General features: G+C 36.6%; 1 protein-coding gene across 1 annotated transcript in view; it reads right to left on the reverse strand.

Moving 5' to 3' along the window:
- The window catches only part of adgrf6 (adhesion G protein-coupled receptor F6), a 102,453-nt gene that overhangs the window by 16,792 nt on the left and 65,128 nt on the right, over positions 1-20,533 (reverse strand). The window contains exons 27-48 of the mRNA XM_032586107.1: positions 10,597-10,767; positions 10,420-10,455; positions 8,915-9,067; positions 8,666-8,836; positions 8,542-8,577; positions 8,302-8,442; positions 7,561-7,731; positions 7,437-7,472; positions 7,196-7,336; positions 6,591-6,761; positions 5,530-5,571; positions 5,272-5,412; positions 4,979-5,149; positions 3,923-3,964; positions 3,666-3,806; positions 3,373-3,543; positions 2,317-2,358; positions 2,060-2,200; positions 1,767-1,937; positions 711-752; positions 453-593; positions 160-330 (exon numbers count right to left, since the gene is read on the reverse strand). Coding sequence (XP_032441998.1) covers positions 160-330; positions 453-593; positions 711-752; positions 1,767-1,937; positions 2,060-2,200; positions 2,317-2,358; positions 3,373-3,543; positions 3,666-3,806; positions 3,923-3,964; positions 4,979-5,149; positions 5,272-5,412; positions 5,530-5,571; positions 6,591-6,761; positions 7,196-7,336; positions 7,437-7,472; positions 7,561-7,731; positions 8,302-8,442; positions 8,542-8,577; positions 8,666-8,836; positions 8,915-9,067; positions 10,420-10,455; positions 10,597-10,767 — 2,643 coding nt within the window. The remainder of the gene's footprint in view (positions 1-159; positions 331-452; positions 594-710; positions 753-1,766; positions 1,938-2,059; positions 2,201-2,316; positions 2,359-3,372; positions 3,544-3,665; positions 3,807-3,922; positions 3,965-4,978; positions 5,150-5,271; positions 5,413-5,529; positions 5,572-6,590; positions 6,762-7,195; positions 7,337-7,436; positions 7,473-7,560; positions 7,732-8,301; positions 8,443-8,541; positions 8,578-8,665; positions 8,837-8,914; positions 9,068-10,419; positions 10,456-10,596; positions 10,768-20,533) is intronic.

The raw sequence follows: 20,533 nt of genomic DNA on the forward strand, positions 1-20,533 counted from the left end.
GATTAGATTTTCCTCATTGGTGTTAAATGTGTAAAAATTATCTGTTTGTGCTTTGTTTCATGCAAGTCTGACCAGTTGTTTCTTGATTCATGGACATTACATGATACAGAAAGATTTACCCTAAAATGTCAACCCAACAAACTCTCCAGATAAACTCACTGTATTGATCCTCAGCCTGGCAGTACTGTCCACCAGCAGGAATGCCACTGATGCATCCACATGTGTCACCAGTGATGTTGTCACATGATCCATATGTTACACACTGGTCACATGGAAAACGATACTGATCCTCACATCTGCACTGGTAATCACCACTGATTGGAGAGCAGACTGCAGACAAAACAAAGGAAATATTTCATCAGTTTCACAAGATGCAGCAATTTGTTTTATTGAAATTGGTTCAAATGTCTCTGTTAAAACCTCAGAATCCACTGAAAACTGTTTAGCTCTACCTGTAGTAATGTTAACATCAGAGATTCGTAAGTTCCTGTTCATGCTGATGGTGTTGTTGATGTTCCTCAGCTTTTCTACAACTGTAACATCTGTGGAGTTCAGCTCAATGGAAAGCAGGTACTGATGGAAGACTGGTGGACCTGTAGAGGCACAAATGAAAGAAGAAATGAAGAACCAAAAGGATGATTACCAACGTAACCCTTTCAACTATGTACTGTTGAGTGACTGATCAACATGAACCATGCTTTCAGTCTTACTTGTTGGTTGTGGAGTTGTTGTGATTGGACATGCAGTAAAGTCTGTAAAGATGAAGACAGAAAAAGAGTAAGTGCTTGACACAAATCCATTCTCTGACATTCCTGAGGAAAATGGTTTTGCTCTCACTCTCAGTTAGCTCCAGTAGAACAAGGCCTCCCATCAATAACCTGAGTTTCAACGTTCCAAGTTATAAATATTTATTGAAAAGCATTCATTGTCAGAATTCCATCTAAAAAGTCTCACTTAGCTGATCTAACTCTATTTCAAAATCCAATATGGCTGCCACACATAATGACTGCAAAAATTGCAGCTATGTGTTTTGGCACATGGTATTATGTGTATGCCATTAAATAAGTCAAAGACATACACATAACTGTGTTAATTTAATGTACAATCAGAAATAAACAATGCTATTAGCTTAAATTGCTTCTTCTGGTTAGTTGGTCACTATAGTTAGTACAACCTGCTAGTTTTCCATCTGGCTTTAAGGCTAGCTGTTTAATTAGTTGAAGCCTATCCTTTAATCCTACAAGTATTTGTATTATCCAATAATATTGCAACACTTTAATAGCAGGTGGTGTTGTTAATAGATGTATAAACTTATCTAACCGTCAATATCAGATACAGATGCAGAAATTTAGTTTGATTTGGCATTAAGTTCCTGTTACCTAAGGAACTAAAAGTGCTCATTTGCTATGAAATAATGAAATGATGATAAAGAATGGTATTAAGGAAGAATTCAAATGCATTAAAGAAGCTAAAGTTTCAATAAGTTTGATGGAACTAGACAGCAAACCAGTCTATGAGTGGGTAAACCATCAGACACAGACCAAGCTTCAAGGAAAAATGCTGACAACAGTCAGGATCCAAGAACTTTATTTCTTCAAATATTTAAAGATTAGATTTTCCTCATTGGTGTTAAATGTGTAAAAATTATCTGTTTGTGCTTTGTTTCATGCAAGTCTGACCAGTTGTTTCTTGATTCATGGACATTACATGATACAGAAAGATTTACCCTAAAATGTCAACCCAACAAACTCTCCAGATAAACTCACTGTATTGATCCTCAGCCTGGCAGTACTGTCCACCAGCAGGAATGCCACTGATGCATCCACATGTGTCACCAGTGATGTTGTCACATGATCCATATGTTACACACTGGTCACATGGAAAACGATACTGATCCTCACATCTGCACTGGTAATCACCACTGATTGGAGAGCAGACTGCAGACAAAACAAAGGAAATATTTCATCAGTTTCACAAGATGCAGCAATTTGTTTTATTGAAATTGGTTCAAATGTCTCTGTTAAAACCTCAGAATCCACTGAAAACTGTTTAGCTCTACCTGTAGTAATGTTAACATCAGAGATTCGTAAGTTCCTGTTCATGCTGATGGTGTTGTTGATGTTCCTCAGCTTTTCTACAACTGTAACATCTGTGGAGTTCAGCTCAATGGAAAGCAGGTACTGATGGAAGACTGGAGGACCTGAAGAGGCACAAATGAAAGAAGAAATGAAGAACAAAAAGATGATTACCAACGTAACCCTTTCAACTATGTACTGTTGAGTGACTGATCAACATGAACCATGCTTTCAGTCTTACTTGTTGGTTGTGGAGTTGTGGTGATTGGACATGCAGTAAAATCTGTAAAGATGAAGACAGAAAAAGAGTAAGTGCTTGACACAAATCCATTCTCTGACATTCCTGAGGAAAATGGTTTTGCTCTCACTCTCAGTTAGCTCCAGTAGAACAAGGCCTCCCATCAATAACCTGAGTTTCAACGTTCCAAGTTATAAATATTTATTGAAAAGCATTCATTGTCAGAATTCCATCTAAAAAGTCTCACTTAGCTGATCTAACTCTATTTCAAAATCCAATATGGCTGCCATACGTAATAACTGCAAAAATTGCAGCTATGTGTATTGGCACATGTTATTATTTGTATGCCATTAAATAAGTCAAAGACATACACATAACTGTGCTAAATTAATGTACAATCAGAAATAAACAATGCTATTAGCTTAAATTGCTTCTTCTGGTTAGTTGGTCACTATAGTTAGTACAACCTGCTACTTTTCCATCTAGATTTAAGGCTAGCTGTTTAATTAGTTGAAGCCTATCCTTTAATCCTACAAGTATTTGTATTATCCAATAATATTGCAACACTTTAATAGCAGGTGGTGTTGTTAATAGATGTATAAATTTATCTAACCGTCAATATCATATACTGATGCAGAAATTTAGTTTGATTTGGCATTAAGTTCCTGTTACCTAAAGAACTTAAAGTACTCATTTGCTATGAAATAATGAAATGATGATAAAGAATGGTATTAAGGAAGAATTCAAATGCATTAAAGAAGCTAAAGTTTCAATAAGTTTGATGGAACTAGACAGTAAACCAGTCTATGAGTGGGTAAACCATCAGACACAGACCAAGCTTCAAGGAAAAATGCTGACAACAGTCAGGATCCAAGAACTTTATTTCTTCAAATATTTAAAGATTAGATTTTCCTCATTGGTGTTAAATGTGTAAAAATTATCTCGTCGTACTTTGTTTCATGCAAGTCTGACCAGTTGTTTCTTGATTCATGGACATTACATGATACAGAAAGATTTACCCTAAAATGTCAACCCAACAAACTCTCCAGATAAACTCACTGTATTGATCCTCAGCCTGGCAGTACTGTCCACCAGCAGGAATGCCACTGATGCATCCACATGTGTCACCAGTGATGTTGTCACATGATCCATATGTTACACACTGGTCACATGGAAAGCGATACTGATCCTCACATCTGCACTGGTAATCACCACTGATTGGAGAGCAGACTGCAGACAAAACAAAGGAAATATTTCATCAGTTTCACAAGATGCAGCAATTTGTTTTATTGAAATTGGTTCAAATGTCTCTGTTAAAGCCTCAGAATCCACTGAAAACTGTTTAGCCCTACCTGTAGTAATGTTAACATCAGAGATTCGTAAGTTCCTGTCCATGCTGATGGTGGTGTTGATGTTCCTCAGCTTTTCTACAACTGTAACATCTGTGGAGTTCAGCTCAATGGAAAGCAGGTACTGATGGAAGACTGGTGGACCTGTAGAGGCACAAATGAAAGAAGAAATGAAGAACAAAAAGATGATTACCAACGTAACCCTTTCAACTATGTACTGTTGAGTGACTGATCAACATGAACCATGCTTTCAGTCTTACTTGTTGGTTGTGGAGTTGTTGTGATTGGACATGCAGTAAAGTCTGTAAAGATGAAGACAGAAAAGGAGTAAGTGCTTGACACAAATCCATTCTCTGACATTCCTGAGGAAAATGGTTTTGCTCTCACTCTCAGTTAGCTCCAGTAGAACAAGGCCTCCCATCAATAACCTGAGTTTCAACGTTCCAAGTTATAAATATTTATTGAAAAGCATTCATTGTCAGAATTCCATCTAAAAAGTCTCACTTAGCTGATCTAACTCTATTTCAAAATCCAATATGGCTGCCATACGTAATAACTGCAAAAATTGCAGCTATGTGTATTGGCACATGTTATTATTTGTATGCCATTAAATAAGTCAAAGACATACACATAACTGTGCTAAATTAATGTGCAATCAGAAATAAACAATGCTATTAGCTTAAATTGCTTCTTCTGGTTATTTGGTCACTATAGTTAGTACAACCTGCTACTTTTCCATCTAGATTTAAGGCTAGCTGTTTAATTAGTTGAAGCCTATCCTTTAATCCTACAAGTATTTGTATTATCCAATAATATTGCAACACTTTAATAGCAGGTGGTGTTGTTAATAGATGTATAAACTTATCTAACCGTCAATATCAGATACTGATGCAGAAATTTAGTTTGATTTGGCATTAAGTTCCTGTTACCTAAAGAACTAAAAGTGCTCATTTGCTATGAAATAATGAAATGATGATAAAGAATGGTATTAAGGAAGAATTCAAATGCATTAAAGAAGCTAAAGTTTCAATAAGTTTGATGGAACTAGACAGTAAACCAGTCTATGAGTGGGTAAACCATCAGACACAGACCAAGCTTCAAGGAAAAATGCTGACAACAGTCAGGATCCAAGAACTTTATTTCTTCAAATATTTAAAGATTAGATTTTCCTCATTGGTGTTAAATGTGTAAAAATTATCTCGTCGTACTTTGTTTCATGCAAGTCTGACCAGTTGTTTCTTGATTCATGGACATTACATGATACAGAAAGATTTACCCTAAAATGTCAACCCAACAAACTCTCCAGATAAACTCACTGTATTGATGCTCAGCCTGGCAGTACTGTCCACCAGCAGGAATGCCACTGATGCATCCACATGTGTCACCAGTGATGTTGTCACATGATCCATATGTTACACACTGGTCACATGGAAAGCGATACTGATCCTCACATCTGCACTGGTAATCACCACTGATTGGAGAGCAGACTGCAGACAAAACAAAGGAAATATTTCATCAGTTTCACAAGATGCAGCAATTTGTTTTATTGAAATTGGTTCAAATGTCTCTGTTAAAGCCTCAGAATCCACTGAAAACTGTTTAGCTCTACCTGTAGTAATGTTAACATCAGAGATTCGTAAGTTCCTGTCCATGCTGATGGTGTTGTTGATGTTCCTCAGCTTTTCTACAACTGTAACATCTGTGGAGTTCAGCTCAATGGAAAGCAGGTACTGATGGAAGACTGGTGGATCTGTAGAGGCACAAATGAAAGAAGAAACAAAGAACAAAAAGGATGATTACCAACGTAACCCTTTCAACTATGTACTGTTGAGTGACTGATCAACATGAACCATGCTTTCAGTCTTACTTGTTGGTTGTGGAGTTGTTGTGATTGGACATGCAGTAAAGTCTGTAAAGATGAAGACAGAAAAAGAGTAAGTGCTTGACACAAATCCATTCTCTGACATTCCTGAGGAAAATGGTTTTGCTCTCACTCTCAGTTAGCTCCAGTAGAACAAGGCCTCCCATCAATAACCTGAGTTTCAACGTTCCAAGTTATAAATATTTATTGAAAAGCATTCATTGTCAGAATTCCATCTAAAAAGTCTCACTTAGCTGATCTAACTCTATTTCAAAATCCAATATGGCTGCCATACGTAATAACTGCAAAAATTGCAGCTATGTGTTTTGGCACATGTTATTATTTGTATGCCATTAAATAAGTCAAAGACATACACATAACTGTGCTAAATTAATGTACAATCAGAAATAAACAATGTTATTAGCTTAAATTGCTTCTTCTGGTTATTTGGTCACTATAGTTAGTACAACCTGCTAGTTTTCCATCTGGCTTTAAGGCTAGGTGTTTAATTAGTGTAGTTGAAACCTGTCCTTTAATCCTACAAGTATTTGTATTATCCAATAATATTGCAACACTTTAATAGCAGGTGGTGTTGTTAATAGATGTATAAACTTATCTAACCGTCAATATCAGATACTGATGCAGAAATTTAGTTTGATTTGGCATTAAGTTCCTGTTACCTAAAGAACTTAAAGTACTCATTTGCTATGAAATAATGAAATGATGATAAAGAATGGTATTAAGGAAGAATTCAAATGCATTAAAGAAGCTAAAGTTTCAATAAGTTTGATGGAACTAGACAGTAAACCAGTCTATGAGTGGGTAAACCATCAGACACAGACCAAGCTTCAAGGAAAAATGCTGACAACAGTCAGGATCCAAGAACTTTATTTCTTCAAATATTTAAAGATTAGATTTTCCTCATTGGTGTTAAATGTGTAAAAATTATCTGTTTGTGCTTTGTTTCATGCAAGTCTGACCTGTTGTTTCTTGATTCATGGACATTACATGATACAGAAAGATTTACCCTAAAATGTCAACCCAACAAACTCTCCAGATAAACTCACTGTATTGATCCTCAGCCTGGCAGTACTGTCCACCAGCAGGAATGCCACTGATGCATCCACATGTGTCACCAGTGATGTTGTCACATGATCCATATGTTACACACTGGTCACATGGAAAACGATATTGATCCTCACATCTGCACTGGTAATCACCACTGATTGGAGAGCAGACTGCAGACAAAATACGTTTGTTATGTAAAGAAAATTGTTTAAAACTTTGAGTTAAAAAAATTCTCTATTTAAGTATTTTCTCCTTTTGGAAACAATATTAAATATACATTTTCAAGTATGAAACAATGCAGCAATGTCTAAAAATGAGTAAGACTTGTTTTCTGTTTTTTTTAACGAAATGATCAAACATGAGGAAAACCTTGTCCATGTTGATGAAGGGACATCTCAAGGAAAACCAAACTATGAAAAAAAATTTGTGACTTATAGTCAAAAAATTTAAAATAAATTTGACCTCATTCTGTTACAATGGCACCATTATTTAAAGAATTGTAATTTGACTTATTGCTATGAAAAAAATATTTGGTATTTGCTTATATAATAAATGCATACATGCACAACAGATAATAAATCCAGTAAGAATTAGAGATTATTACCTGTAGAGATGTTAACATCAGAGATCTGTATGTTGCTGTTGATGCTGACTGGATAGCTGATGTTTCTCAGCTCTGCTACAACTTCATCATCTGCTGCCTTCAGCTCGATAGATATCACATATTCATAGACAGGTGGAGGAGCTGCAGAGAAAAAAAAAACAAAAAATAAACACCAAACAAGAAACGTTCCTGATTTACGTTTCCTGTTACATGTTTGCAACATGTTAAATAAATATCTTACATGGGGCAAGTGTAGTAGCAGGACATGATGTAAAGTCTGTAAAAAATATATTTATATACAAGATGATATAAAGAATATTATAAGAAGTGACAAAAAGCAATGTGAACATATTTAATCTACTGACTGTATTGATCCTCAGCCTGGCAGTACTGTCCACCAGCAGGAATGCCACTGATGCATCCACATGTGTCACCAGTGATGTTGTCACATGATCCATATGTTACACACTGGTCACATGGCCAACGATATTGATCCTCACATCTGCACTGGTAATCACCACTGATTGGAGAGCAGACTGCAGACAAAATACGTTTGTTATGTAAAGACAAATGTTTAAAACTTGGAATTATAGAAATTCTCTATGTAAGTATTTTCTCTTTTTGAAAGCAATATGAAAAATACATTTTCAAGTATGAAACATTGCAACAATGTCTGAAAACTAGTAAAACTTGTTTTCGGTTGTTTTTTTAAAGAAATGATCAAACATGAGGAAAACCTTGTCCATGTTGATGAAAGGACACATGTACAGTTGTCTGTCAATGAACTCACAGAACCCAGAACTTTGATTTAGAAGATTCATAGCAGTTTCTGACTGACAGGTCATAAAATACTTCAGAGAAAAAAATTGTGTACAAGTCATTCTGGACTACAAGTCTCAGGGAAAACCAAACTATGAAAAAAAAAAGTGTGACTTATAGTCTAAAAATTTGACAAAAGTTTGACCTCTTTCTGTTACAATGGCACCATTATTTAAAGAATTGTAATTTGACTTATTGCTATGAAAAAAATATTTGGTATTTGCTTATATAATAAATGCATACATGCACAACAGATAATAAATCCAGTAAGAATTAGAGATTATTACCTGTAGAGATGTTAACATCAGAGATGTGTATGTTGCTGTTGATGCTGACTGGATAGCTGATGTTTCTCAGCTCTGCTACAACTTCATCATCTGCTGCCTTCAGCTCGATAGATATCACATATTCATAGACAGGCGGAGGAGCTGCAGAGAAAAAAAAACAAAAAATAAACACCAAACAAGAAACGTTCCTGATTTACGTTTCCTGTTACATGTTTGCAACATGTTAAATAAATATCTTACATGGGGCAAGTGTAGTAGCAGGACATGATGTAAAGTCTGTAAAAAAAATATATGTATATAAGATGATATAAAGAATGTTATAAGAAGTGACAAAAAGAAATGTGAACATATTTAATCTACTGACTGTATTGATCCTCAGCCTGGCAGTACTGTCCACCAGCAGGAATGCCACTGATGCATCCACATGTGTCACCAGTGATGTTGTCACATGATCCATATGTTACACACTGGTCACATGGAAAACGATATTGATCCTCACATCTGCACTGGTAATCACCACTGATTGGAGAGCAGACTGCAGGACACAAACATTTAATAAATCAAGATTCCAATGGGGGACTTTCCAGGGTTTCCCATGATGCTCCTCTGTTACCTGTGGAGAGGTCAAGCTGTGTGACATTCACTGTTGGACTCAGGGTTAGAAAATTGCTGCCATTGCTCAGGAGGCGTCTAAGGAAGTCCACTGTTGCGATGTCGGTTAGATTCAGCTCCAGATTGATCACATATTCAGTTTGGACCAGCAGCTCTGGAAGGCAGTGGAAACAGGATTTATGTTTGGTTCTTTTTATGTTTGTTAACAGACCTCAAAAGAACAAACTTGTTGCATTACAAGTTTGGTCTGATTTAGCAAAAAGTATCTAGAATCTAAAAAAAGTAACACAATTACAAAAGTCATTCAGTTCTAATGAAAGGACGCAAACAAACTTTCCCAAAAATCTCTGCAGGCCATTAGCTGGGAAGCATCACATGACCTCATGACAAACCTGTTTATCCTCAAGTTTATGAACTCTCTGACACATCAGCATTCATGCATTTTTGTAATGCTTTAAGTGAACAAAACAAAATCAAGTGCCAATTCTCCTCTTAGTGTCATAAGGGACAGAAACGTGATATTTATACGTAGATCTATTATAGAGAAGTACTTTTATTGGTCAGAAATTATAAAGAACAAAGCCATTTCTACATCAAATTCACATGAGTCATGTTCAATGTGTCATGGATCCTCTAACTTGAAGCCAAATGGCATTTACCTGGACATGAAAAATAACATTGAATAAATAAAACGGCTCCCTGAAAGTCCCTTTCAGATCCTAGTTCACCAAGTTTGTTGCTGTTACTGTCAGTAAAATATTTATTCTCAGTTTTTGGCCTGGTTTCAACAAACCGGTGGCACTTTGGCAACAATATCTTGTCTTTCATCTGAAAAATAAAATATGTATATATTTTTTTACCTAAATATATATCATGATCTGTGTTTTTTATTTCACTTCAGGTCTTGCCATGTCGTGCAATTATTATTGCAGTCTTCCCATATCAGTCTATTCCATTCTATTTATTTTATTAGTTTATTCCTGTATTTTGTTTGCTCTCTGTGCATTTGTATTGAATTTCCTTAGAATACTGTAGCGGGAAAGTCCAACTGATCTAATGTAACACCTGTTACAACACTGGAAACATTCCCAGAATGCCCACGCACTGAACAATGCAAACAGCGTCCCGGGACACTGAGAAGCAGAAATGAAAAGTGCTGGTGCTGGTACATGCCGACCAGCTTAAACAATGAGGAAATGTATCCAAGATTTTCTGATTAAAACCTTCCCCACACCCAGTATTATGTTTTTCATTTCTGGTTTCTACCGGCAGTCACTCCGATACTGGCATTCATTAAATTCTCAGCAACATTGCTGAAACCAGTTTGTTTTGGAAATGTGATTTATGCAAAGACAAAGACATTTTAGACAGATCTAAAATTTGAGATGACATTTTTAAATGTATTCCTCAGTAAATTTAAATGAACACTTATTGACAATCCCACACCTTTCCTGTCTATGATGTGTTTTTGTTTTTGCTTGTGGCCATGCTGCATTTCGATCTTACCTGGAGTGCGTGTTGTAGCAGGACATGATGTAAAGTCTGTAAAGAAAATAATTCATATGCACATTATAAATGAAGCTCATGAAGCAGTAAAATTAAAACAAGTGAGTTTTTCTTTTTAGCAGGTCAACACAGTAAAAACAAATAATGGGATTTGAAGATTTTATTTAAAAAACTCACTGTATTGATTCTCAGCCTGGCAGTACTGTCCATCACCAGGAATGCCACTGATGCATCCACATGTGTCACCAGTGATGTTGTCACATGATCCATATGTTACACACTGGTCACATGGAAAACGATACTGATCCTCACATCTGCACTGGTAATCACCACTGATTGGAGAGCAGACTGCAGGACACAAACATTTAATGAATCAAGATTCCAATGGGGGACTTTCCAGCATTTCCTATGATGCTCCTCTGTTACCTGTGGAGAGGTCAAGCTGTGTGACATTCACTGTTGGACTCAGGGTTAGAAAATTGCTGCCATTGCTCAGGAGGCGTCTAAGGAAGTCCACTGTTGCGATGTCGGTTAGATTCAGCTCCAGATCGATCACATATTCAGTTTGGACCAGCAGCTCTGGAAGGCAGTGGAAACAGGATTTATGCTTGGTTTGGGTTTTGTTTGTGTGAGTAGCATTAAAATTAGGAAACTAAAATAAGACGGGGGTGAACCTCAAATTTCTCTGTATTATTTACAGAATTTTGTTCATGTTTGTTCTATTTATGTTTGTACTTTTGCACAAGAATTGCAGTGAGGATATTGATCAGTGTCTGGAAGTCTTTTATGTCACTAAATACAGTAAAGTGTAACTTATCTGTAGATTTCAAGTGGCTGTGCGGTGTAGAGGGACATGTTATGACCAAGACTTGACTTTGTTTGATTTGCTACAGTTAAATGCTATGTTATGCTACAGCCACGGACTTCAACTTGTTTCATTTATAGAACAATACAATATGGCATAATTGTGAACGGCAGCAAAATTATTCTTGATTATTGAGTCTTTCACCAAATCAATCTAGAAGGTGCAGAAGTCTATTGGTCTGAAGTCTGATGGTGATTGTAGGTTCCTAAATAATGAAGCCATAAGCTTGACGCCCTCCGTCTTTTTCCTTCGGTCCACTTGATGACGAAACGACAAAAAACCAGACTGGATCCTCGATAAAGTTTAACGCTTTACTTCAGAAATAAAAACGGTACAAATGTTACTTTTCCACAAAATGATAAAGAGTAAACAAGAGAGTCTAAAGAGAGAGGTCAGAAAACTGTGTGGCTCCACTCAACTCCCTTTAGCCACACCCTAAAACCCTTAACTGCAATTAGATATGGAAATATACAAGAAGAGAACATAAAGCTCTCAGCTTCCATACATAAGTTCAGTCTGTCTGGATAAACAACATCACAAACAACAAATAGTATCACCAGTTTCTCAATCATTTTTGGTGCAGGCTATTGTAAAAATGGATATTTAAGTCTGAGCATTTCGACCAATCAATGTGTCTTTGGGTTCCAGCCTCTTGCCTTGATCATGTCCCAGGCCTGAACTCCTTGCACTTCTGTGCACTACCAGTAAGCAAGGTTAAGCTCCTAGTTTGATTCTCACATTTGATTCTTTTCAAATCTTTGTCATTTGTTTCCTTTTTTATTGAAATGTCTTTTTGCAACTGGTACAGACCGTTTGAACAGCACAGCACCTGTCTGACAGATGAGTAATTTTGACTTTTAAGAGACAGTTAATGGCGAATAATGACAACTAACTGCCCACAGGGCTATTAATTGTGCACTTATGGCAGGATAAATTATAAAATGCATTATAATACACAACACATATGCCACTGCATTTCTTTTGTCCATAACTGAGCTGTGATTACCAGAGATCAGCTGACAGGAAGAGCCGTCAGCTGGGATCGCCGAGATGCATTTGCAGATGCCGCTGGATATGGAATCACAAGCTCCATATGTGATGCAGGAGCTGTACGGCCAAGCAAACTGCTCTTCACACTCACACTGGAAACCAGTTTCAGTGGAGACACAAACTGAATGAGGAGAGATGAAAAGAAGTTGACTATGTAATGTTGATATCGCTGCTGTTTGTGTCCCAGTCGTCACTCACCTGTTGTAACAGTAATATCTTGGATCTCTGTGGTGTTATCAAGCTGGAGAGGATAACTGGTGGCGTTCAGGGTCGACAGCAGCTGCTCATAGGTTCCCACGCTCGATGCATTTAATAAAATGTTTGCTGAGTAAATCTCAGAGTCTGAAAGCACTGCAAAGATTAACATCAGAAAAAATTCGTGTCAATGGTGGATCTTTTTAAAAAAAACATCTAAGACCTAATATTGAATATGAGTAACCAATTCATGTTCAGTCTTCTCTCATCATACTAACCACTTCTTTCCTGCCGTATGTGAGGAAGAATGTGTTCTCCTTCCTCAACCTAAGTCATATGAAAAGTATAAATGACTGTTATTTATCTAAAAATAGAAAGGTCCGTCGTTCAAATTCCATGTTTTCAGTTTAGTGAAATATATAGATAAAGTGGCCTTACCAGATAATCCAGGGCGGGAAAGTAAAACTGAAAGTTACGGTTCCTTGTTTCCAAAATAAGCACAGTCACCACAAGGGCAAAGACGACGAAGGTTTTCAGACATAAGGCCATTCCTTTCCAGGAAATGAGAGAAGGGCAATGGAGGAAAACAGGACATCCATTTAGGTTTTCTGAATACATTTTCCAAAAGCTTGTATTGTCATTGATTAACATAAGAGTAATTAGTCTGATACAATAAATAGACTCCTAAGGGTACACATACTTTTGGAAGTGGACAGCTCTGATCTACGATGGATCAGCTCTGTATAAGATGTTTTAGAGCTTTTCCTCCTTGAATATAATCTGATTTAAATTAGTCATTTATTAACAGGTTTCTACAACATCTGGAGGCAGATCAGGGATTCAGCTGTGCGGTGACAGGAAGGTTTGAAAAATGCAGTATATTGGCTCTTGAAAAGTAATTCAACCAGCTACCCACCACTGAAAAGATGCTTACTTCTAAATTATATTCGAGTTATTATGTTTGGAAATTTTAGGATAAATTCTGACCCGTATTCAGGATTAATTAGGCAAAATCATAAACCAAACATTAACAGCAAGTGACCACTTCACTGCATCACTGTTTAAAATTTCCTTTTAGATTTTGTTTCTTCTACATCTATGAAATAAATCAGGTTTGAATAGTAAGTCCCATGAGAACAGACACAGTCCTAATGGTTGTTGGTACATTTTCAGACTACTTCACAGTGTTTTCTTATTATACACACCTTCAGTGACTTGTACTCTTCAAAATGACTTCAGTTGAAGTAGACCCAGATGCCACGCAGTATTGGTTGTGTTTCCAGCAAATTCAGTGTTGCTGAACAGCATGCTGGGTCAGAGAATATTATCTTTCTGCTGTCAGAATGAAAATCAGAGAAAATGGGTAAAAAAAAATACATTTATGTTATGTTTATTGAGTAGCTCTAACCAATTAATGTGTAATCAGGGTTATGCGTTCATAAAACGGCTGTTTTTCACCGTTCTGAGGTTTCCTGTCTGCTCTGAAAAAAGGTAGTTTTGCTAGCAGCAACTGTCTCAGGTGTGAAAGGTGTTAAAGAAGTTATACTATCAGAGTCAGAGCAAGCATAAAAGGTGGAAGAAATTTTTTTTTCTAATATATCTGCTATTCAAAAAAGTTGCTACTTTACAAAGAAATTACAAACAAAGTTTCTCCAGTTACCTTTTAACTTTCAGTCTTTTGTCCTTTAGGAAAGCTCAGGGTTAAGTTGAAGGTCTACATTCTTAACAAAATACTCAAAGGAACCAGGGTCCACAGTGATGAACGCTAATCATTATTATAAAGTGCTAAAGCTTTTCAGCTGTTCAGTTTTCTTTTGTGAAATATATACTGGTGTGTTGCTGGGATCAATGGTGTGGACTTCACAGTGTTCTTGTGTGATGACCGGCTGAGTTACTTTTCTAGGATATCACTCACTCTTTTTCTGACCATCTGGGAATGATTGCCCCCAGTTGGTCAGAAAAGATTAAACCAAACCAATGTAACCCTAATGGATGCATTAAGTTTCATGTGTTGCGTATCATTTATAAATGAGAATATTGTTCTATTTCATGAAACTAAGCCTGAAATTGAAGCTAAGATTTTATTCATATTTTATGAAGTTGCAGGTAAACATTCCTACCTGATGATGACTGTCTATATCACAGGTGTCAAAGTCCAGTCCTCAAGGGCCGCTGTCCTACAGTTTTTAGATGTGCCACAGGTACAAAACACTGGAATGAAATGGCTTAATTACCTCCTCCTTGTGTAGATCAGTTCTCCAGAGCCTTAATGACCTAATTATTCTATTCAGGTGTGGTGCAGCAGAGGCACATCTAAAAGTTGCAGGACACCGGCCCTTGAGGACTGGAGTTTGACACCCCTGGTCTATATGCTTATCTACACCCACATTATTTTACAAAAACAAACTTAATGCTTTTTGGTGAATATTCACTGAGACTTTCCACCTCAATTTTTTAACATTCAATCATTTACATTTGGTTTGGGTTGACCCGGGTTGCTTAAGTTAAAAATATACAACAATAACTCCACATTTGTTATTGGTCAGGATTTGCTCCAGTATAACAGAGAATCTGGTCAGACCCAGTGGGGAAATATGGACAGACTCAGAAGGTTTTTAAAAAACACTTCATATTCAATTCTCAGATGACAAAATAGCTGAATATAATTTTAATTTTACTGAAACTCCCTGTCCTGAAATTCTTCCACTGAAAGAATGTCGGTGTGAGGTTAACGAGAGTCTTGCATGATTAACCGTCAACCTGTTCCAACCGGTTTAACCTCAGCATGAATTTTTACATGGGCAGAAATCTTCAATGTACTTTGGTCTAATATTCTTCAGCCTGTCATACGTTGACAGGTCGCAATTTACATACCTGATTGTCGTTGTGTTTAAATGTCACAGGATGCCTTAGCATGAATGTACCAGACTGTCAAGCTTTTCATTCTTTTCCCAGTAGCAACAATGAATTGTCACGAAGCGGACCCAATGTCACACTACTGACACCGTCACATCAGATTCCCATACCAACTACTGTTTTACTGTTTAGTATATCATACAGGTTCTGAGTAAATAAGAAAACCTAAAATGCAGTTTTCAGATGAGGAACTCCTGTATGAAGGCCCAGAGTTATAAACTGCTGGACAAACTCCTTCATTATTTCAGACGGACAGCAGAATCCAACGCTTCAGCAATCACAGCAAGTCAATCAGATCCAGATTCAAATCTCCATTCATGTCTCAATGGGCAATTCATTTTACAGCAAGTCACAATGAAAACACGGACATCAATTAATATTTAATTAGAAGGCGTAGAACTAAATTTCACTGCTTCAAACAATGGAGGTGAGACAGCACAAAACTTGTAAATCAAAAACAAAGAGCTGGTAAGACTAAAGAGTGAACGATAAGCAAACCAATAAATACACACCAAAGGCATAATGAATGAGATTAACTAAAATGTATGAAAGAAAAACCTTAAAATTTGATTTACTGAAATAAATTTACATTTTGATTATATTTTTATTGGAATGATTTTTCTTGATTACAGAAAGAAAAATGATCATTAAAATTCTAAGCAAGAAGTAAAAGATATTTCTGAGAAAATTTATTGAAGCCCACTGAGAGGCTTCTGGTTTTAGACAGGCTAAAACAGTCATGTTATGATCATCACAAGGTAGCAGTGAAGGATTACCAAAACATGACAGACGCTTTCTTGTTCCAGTCACAACATCTTACCAAGTCTGACATTTATTTTCACTTCACATCCCAAAGTAATCTCATGGGGGATTTTGAGCTTGACAGAAATGAAAGTGTAAATCATAAAAATATTTGTTTCTGTTTTGTTTTTTTTATAAAGACAAGCCACTTTTACTTATTATGCCAGCAAAGTGCAGGGAAAAAAAAGAGCTGAACACAAAAGTATAAAAATGGAAAAGTCTTCCCACTTATCTAGCAAGTAACCAGAGGGTTGATAGTGGGATCAGTTTTGTTACTGATAACAATGACTTCAAAATAATGTTTCCAAAAAAAACATCAGGACAAATGAGCTTGTAACAAATAACTTGCCATCTTTCTCATGTTTTTTTTTCTGTACTGGAACTACAACAGGACAGTTTTGGAACCGTTTTAGGGGTTTTAACTGCTCTGAATTCAAGTTTATAACGTTACGTTGCATTAAGGGTTTTGTAGTTTGGTATAAACTTGATATTGCCTAAATTATCGAGCCAAAACTATAGAACATGAAATGAACAAAAAAGAAGTTACATATAATAGATAATAAAGCAATAAATGACTGTGAAACATTAAGAGCTAATCAACTCGGCACCTTGTGTGGCAGGTTTGTAATGTTGGAACGTCTAAAATCCACAGTTAAATTGAAGACTTTTGTTCCAAAGCCGTATAGAAACTCTGTTCATGACCAAACAAACACTTCATTCATTTACAAGTGAAGTGTTTGTTCTTAGGTTACAAGAACAAACAAAGCAATAAGGGGTCTTAGTAAGAACATTACACCAAATGCTAAAAAAGAGACAACACAACATTTAATTGGTTTAGTTTCATTCACATTTAAGGATTCTGGGCACATTTTAGGAATGAATTCTATTATTCTAGGACTCTTTTTAATAAAATCTATTTACTTTGATTTAGTAGAGGTGAAAATTTAACTTTTTATTTTAAAGATTTTTGGTTTTCTGGCCTTTATCTGTTAGTGATCTGACAAGAAAGCGGGTTGAGAGAAAAGGTAGACTTGGCAAAAGTCACAGTGCCGAGACTCGAACTGACACCTCCGAATATGAGTCACCATGCCACTGCCAAAGAGATTAATTTTATTTATTTTGATCAGTAAATTAATGCAGCAACATATTTGTTAACAGCGGCAGCTACTAACAGTGTAAAATGTCCAGACAAAGAATATCCTTCCAAAGAGATGCAGTCATACCCATTTCTCTCTCCCTTCACAAAGTTTCATGTAATATATCAAAATTAATTACTTTCCAACACGCCCTAACCTTATTTTCTCTGTTTTCCTGTTACATTTTCATACGCATCAGTGTAAAATATCACCTAAGCACTCATAAACTGAGTTAACTGTAAAAAGGTTAGTAAGAGAAACTGCCATGAAGCTCTTTAGTGTAATCCTGTTTGCAGAAGCAAATTTCCTAAGACAATGAAATAGATTTTCTTTGTTCCAGTGTCAGTCATACATAAAGGAAAGAATACAGAAAACAATATTTTTTCACATAAACCACATTATGTATAAAGACCTGTCAGACTAAATCAAACAGCAGAAAATAATCAGCCTACTTACCATAATTCTTCTCTCGGTCTTGCAGTCTGACGGCGTACTGTGTGCTGAGGCAACACTGTGAATGACAGCAGAGAGTAGACTAGAGCAATAAAAACATTAAATAACAGGTAACAAAGAGCTTCCTGACATACAGCCAGGAAGAGTCAGTGCACTGGTAGTGACTCAACAGGTTCCATCGCTCCACATGCTTTGCTAATGTCAATTATGAGGGGAAGTGCGTTAGCATGGTGATCTGTTAAAAAGTGATTTAAAGGTCTACATTTTCTGCTGAATGCTTTTCTATTTATAGATTAACATCCTTCTGAAAGGATTTTGTCCATTTGAGTCCAGTTATTTTAAAAAGGCGCATACATTTTTTTTCTCTCTTTCTGAAATTAAATCTCATCAAACTTCTCTTGTTTTAGGTTAGTTAGATCGCCCAAAATTATTTTTAGTTGCGAAATGTCAGAAAGTGTAGCGAGAACAAGAGATTTGTTTCTCTAAAAAAAAAATTCTCTCTCTTTTTTGAGATTTTATTTGTAAAGTTCCTCAAATTCAAAAGCACTTTGTCACTATCAGGGATAACTGTCTTTTAAAAATGTATGACTTGGATCAACCCTTTTGGATTTCCTTCCACAAAATTCTGACACATTTGAGTAAATTGGAGTGACACCTGTGGATGTACAGTATGTTAAGGCCACACCTTAAACACACTGCGTTCTTGTTTGATACAATGCGAAAGTCAAAAGAAATCAGCCAAGATGTCAGGAAGACAAATCTTCTTCATCCATGAGAACAATTTACCTTTGCTTGAAGGCATCGCATTCATCTGTTCAAACAATTATCTGCAATAATAGATATGATGGGAACATACAGTACAACCATCATGCCGCTCAAGAAGGAGACGACTTCTGTGTCCCAGAGATGAATATGTTCCAGCCTAAAACATGCAGATTGAACCCAGAACAAAAGCCGCAGAGCTGGTGTAGATTCTGCTGTAGTTGATAAGACAGTAATATCTGCAGTCAAACTGTCCTGTACCAACATGGGCTGAAAGGCCACTCAGCAACACAGAAGTTCTTACTTCAACAGAAAAATAAAAAGCCAAAAGGCAGTTTGACCTCAGTCCTGTGGAGAAGCTGTGGGAAGATGGGAAATCTGAGGCGGCCTACAAACCTGACTAAGCTACACCAGTTCTCTCAAGAGGAATGGACCAGAACTCTGGTAACTATGACTTGGGTCAAACCTTTTAGATTTCCCTTATAACAAGCTTCTCACAATGCAGCCTAAAAGACAGCTATCCCTGATTTAAAACTGACCAAATGTATGTAAACTTTTGAATTTGAGGAAAGTTTAAAAAACATCTCTAAAAATCGTCCTCACCAAGTTTTCTGGTATTCAGCAAACAGAAATGATTTTGGTAAATCTAACAGACCTAAAAAGAAGTTTGGTCTGATTTAACTTCAGACCGTGAGAAAAATAAAAATGCGTGCGAATCTTTTTATTCAGTGTATGTAAATATCTGGTTTCAAATGTCATCTTGTTATCTAATTTCTCCAAAGCATGCTGCCATGCTTGCTTCGCTCCAATTATGCTTCTGCTGCTATAGAGCTTTGAGATCTGCCAAGATTTTTTTCTTTACACTTCTTTTAAAAGATGCCAAAGAATTCATTTCCTCGCCTATCTGCATGCTTCATTGCAGGGTTCCAGTATTTCCAGTTAACATGTTCAAGCCCTGCCCCCGACTTACTGGAAGGTTCATTATGGCCTAACAGGAAGTTCCTTGAATTAGCTTCTTATATTTGTGACATTTTATCAAATGTGGCGAGTCCTTATCTACCACAGCATCACCATCTAAACTGTGGCCGTCTTGAGCTTCATGTTTTTATCTCATATAGGACAAGAATGTCAAATTGGAATTGTACCTGTAGAACAATCAGAATTATTCTCTGTCCCCAATCGCTGTCTTTCAACCTGCTCTGGGTGGCAGCACATTCATCTGACACGCTGCCTAAAAGGAAAAAGTAGAGAGATCTGATGAACAGAAGTTTACAAACTGAACACAATTTTAATTTGAAATATTTGGTCTGCAATTGGCCTCACTTAGAGATCTTAGAGAAAAAAGAGCTTCTCGGTCTTCTCCCAGTGCCACCAACAGGCAACCAATCAGAGCCAGGACACGCTGGTCACCCTCTGTCTCATATTATACTGTCAGAAAATGCAGCTATAAGTGCTATTCAATGTGCAAGTGAAAATAGATATGCTTTGGTTCAAAGGTTACAGTGTTTTTTCTTTTTGACCTACCGTTTAAAGTTGCGTGCCTTCCTAAAAGCGACCCCTTTCACTTTAACTTTGAACACAAGCATCAAAAAAACATTTCAGAGGAACAGCTGTCTGACCAAAACACACTGTGACTGGTTTGGGTTTACAAGCATTTACAAGCCGTGATGCTGACTCAGCAAATCAGACGGGCACAACAACAAGTCGAGGTCTTGATGGTGACGGCTTTGGTTGATTCTCTGCATGCTGAGTAGGACAATGCATAACTTTGGACAGTTCTGACTAAATTTATGCATAACCTCTCTTGGATTTAGAAATAAAATTATTTTCATTTGACAAAGAAAAGGCTCTGAAACTATGTAGAATGAGTAGTAGTTTGGAAAATATTTTTTTCAGTTTTTAATTTCCTTTTTTTTTTTTTTTTTCATTTACCCTT

This window comes from Xiphophorus hellerii, chromosome 15, assembly GCF_003331165.1.
Source record: "Xiphophorus hellerii strain 12219 chromosome 15, Xiphophorus_hellerii-4.1, whole genome shotgun sequence".
Classification (NCBI taxonomy): domain Eukaryota; kingdom Metazoa; phylum Chordata; class Actinopteri; order Cyprinodontiformes; family Poeciliidae; genus Xiphophorus; species Xiphophorus hellerii.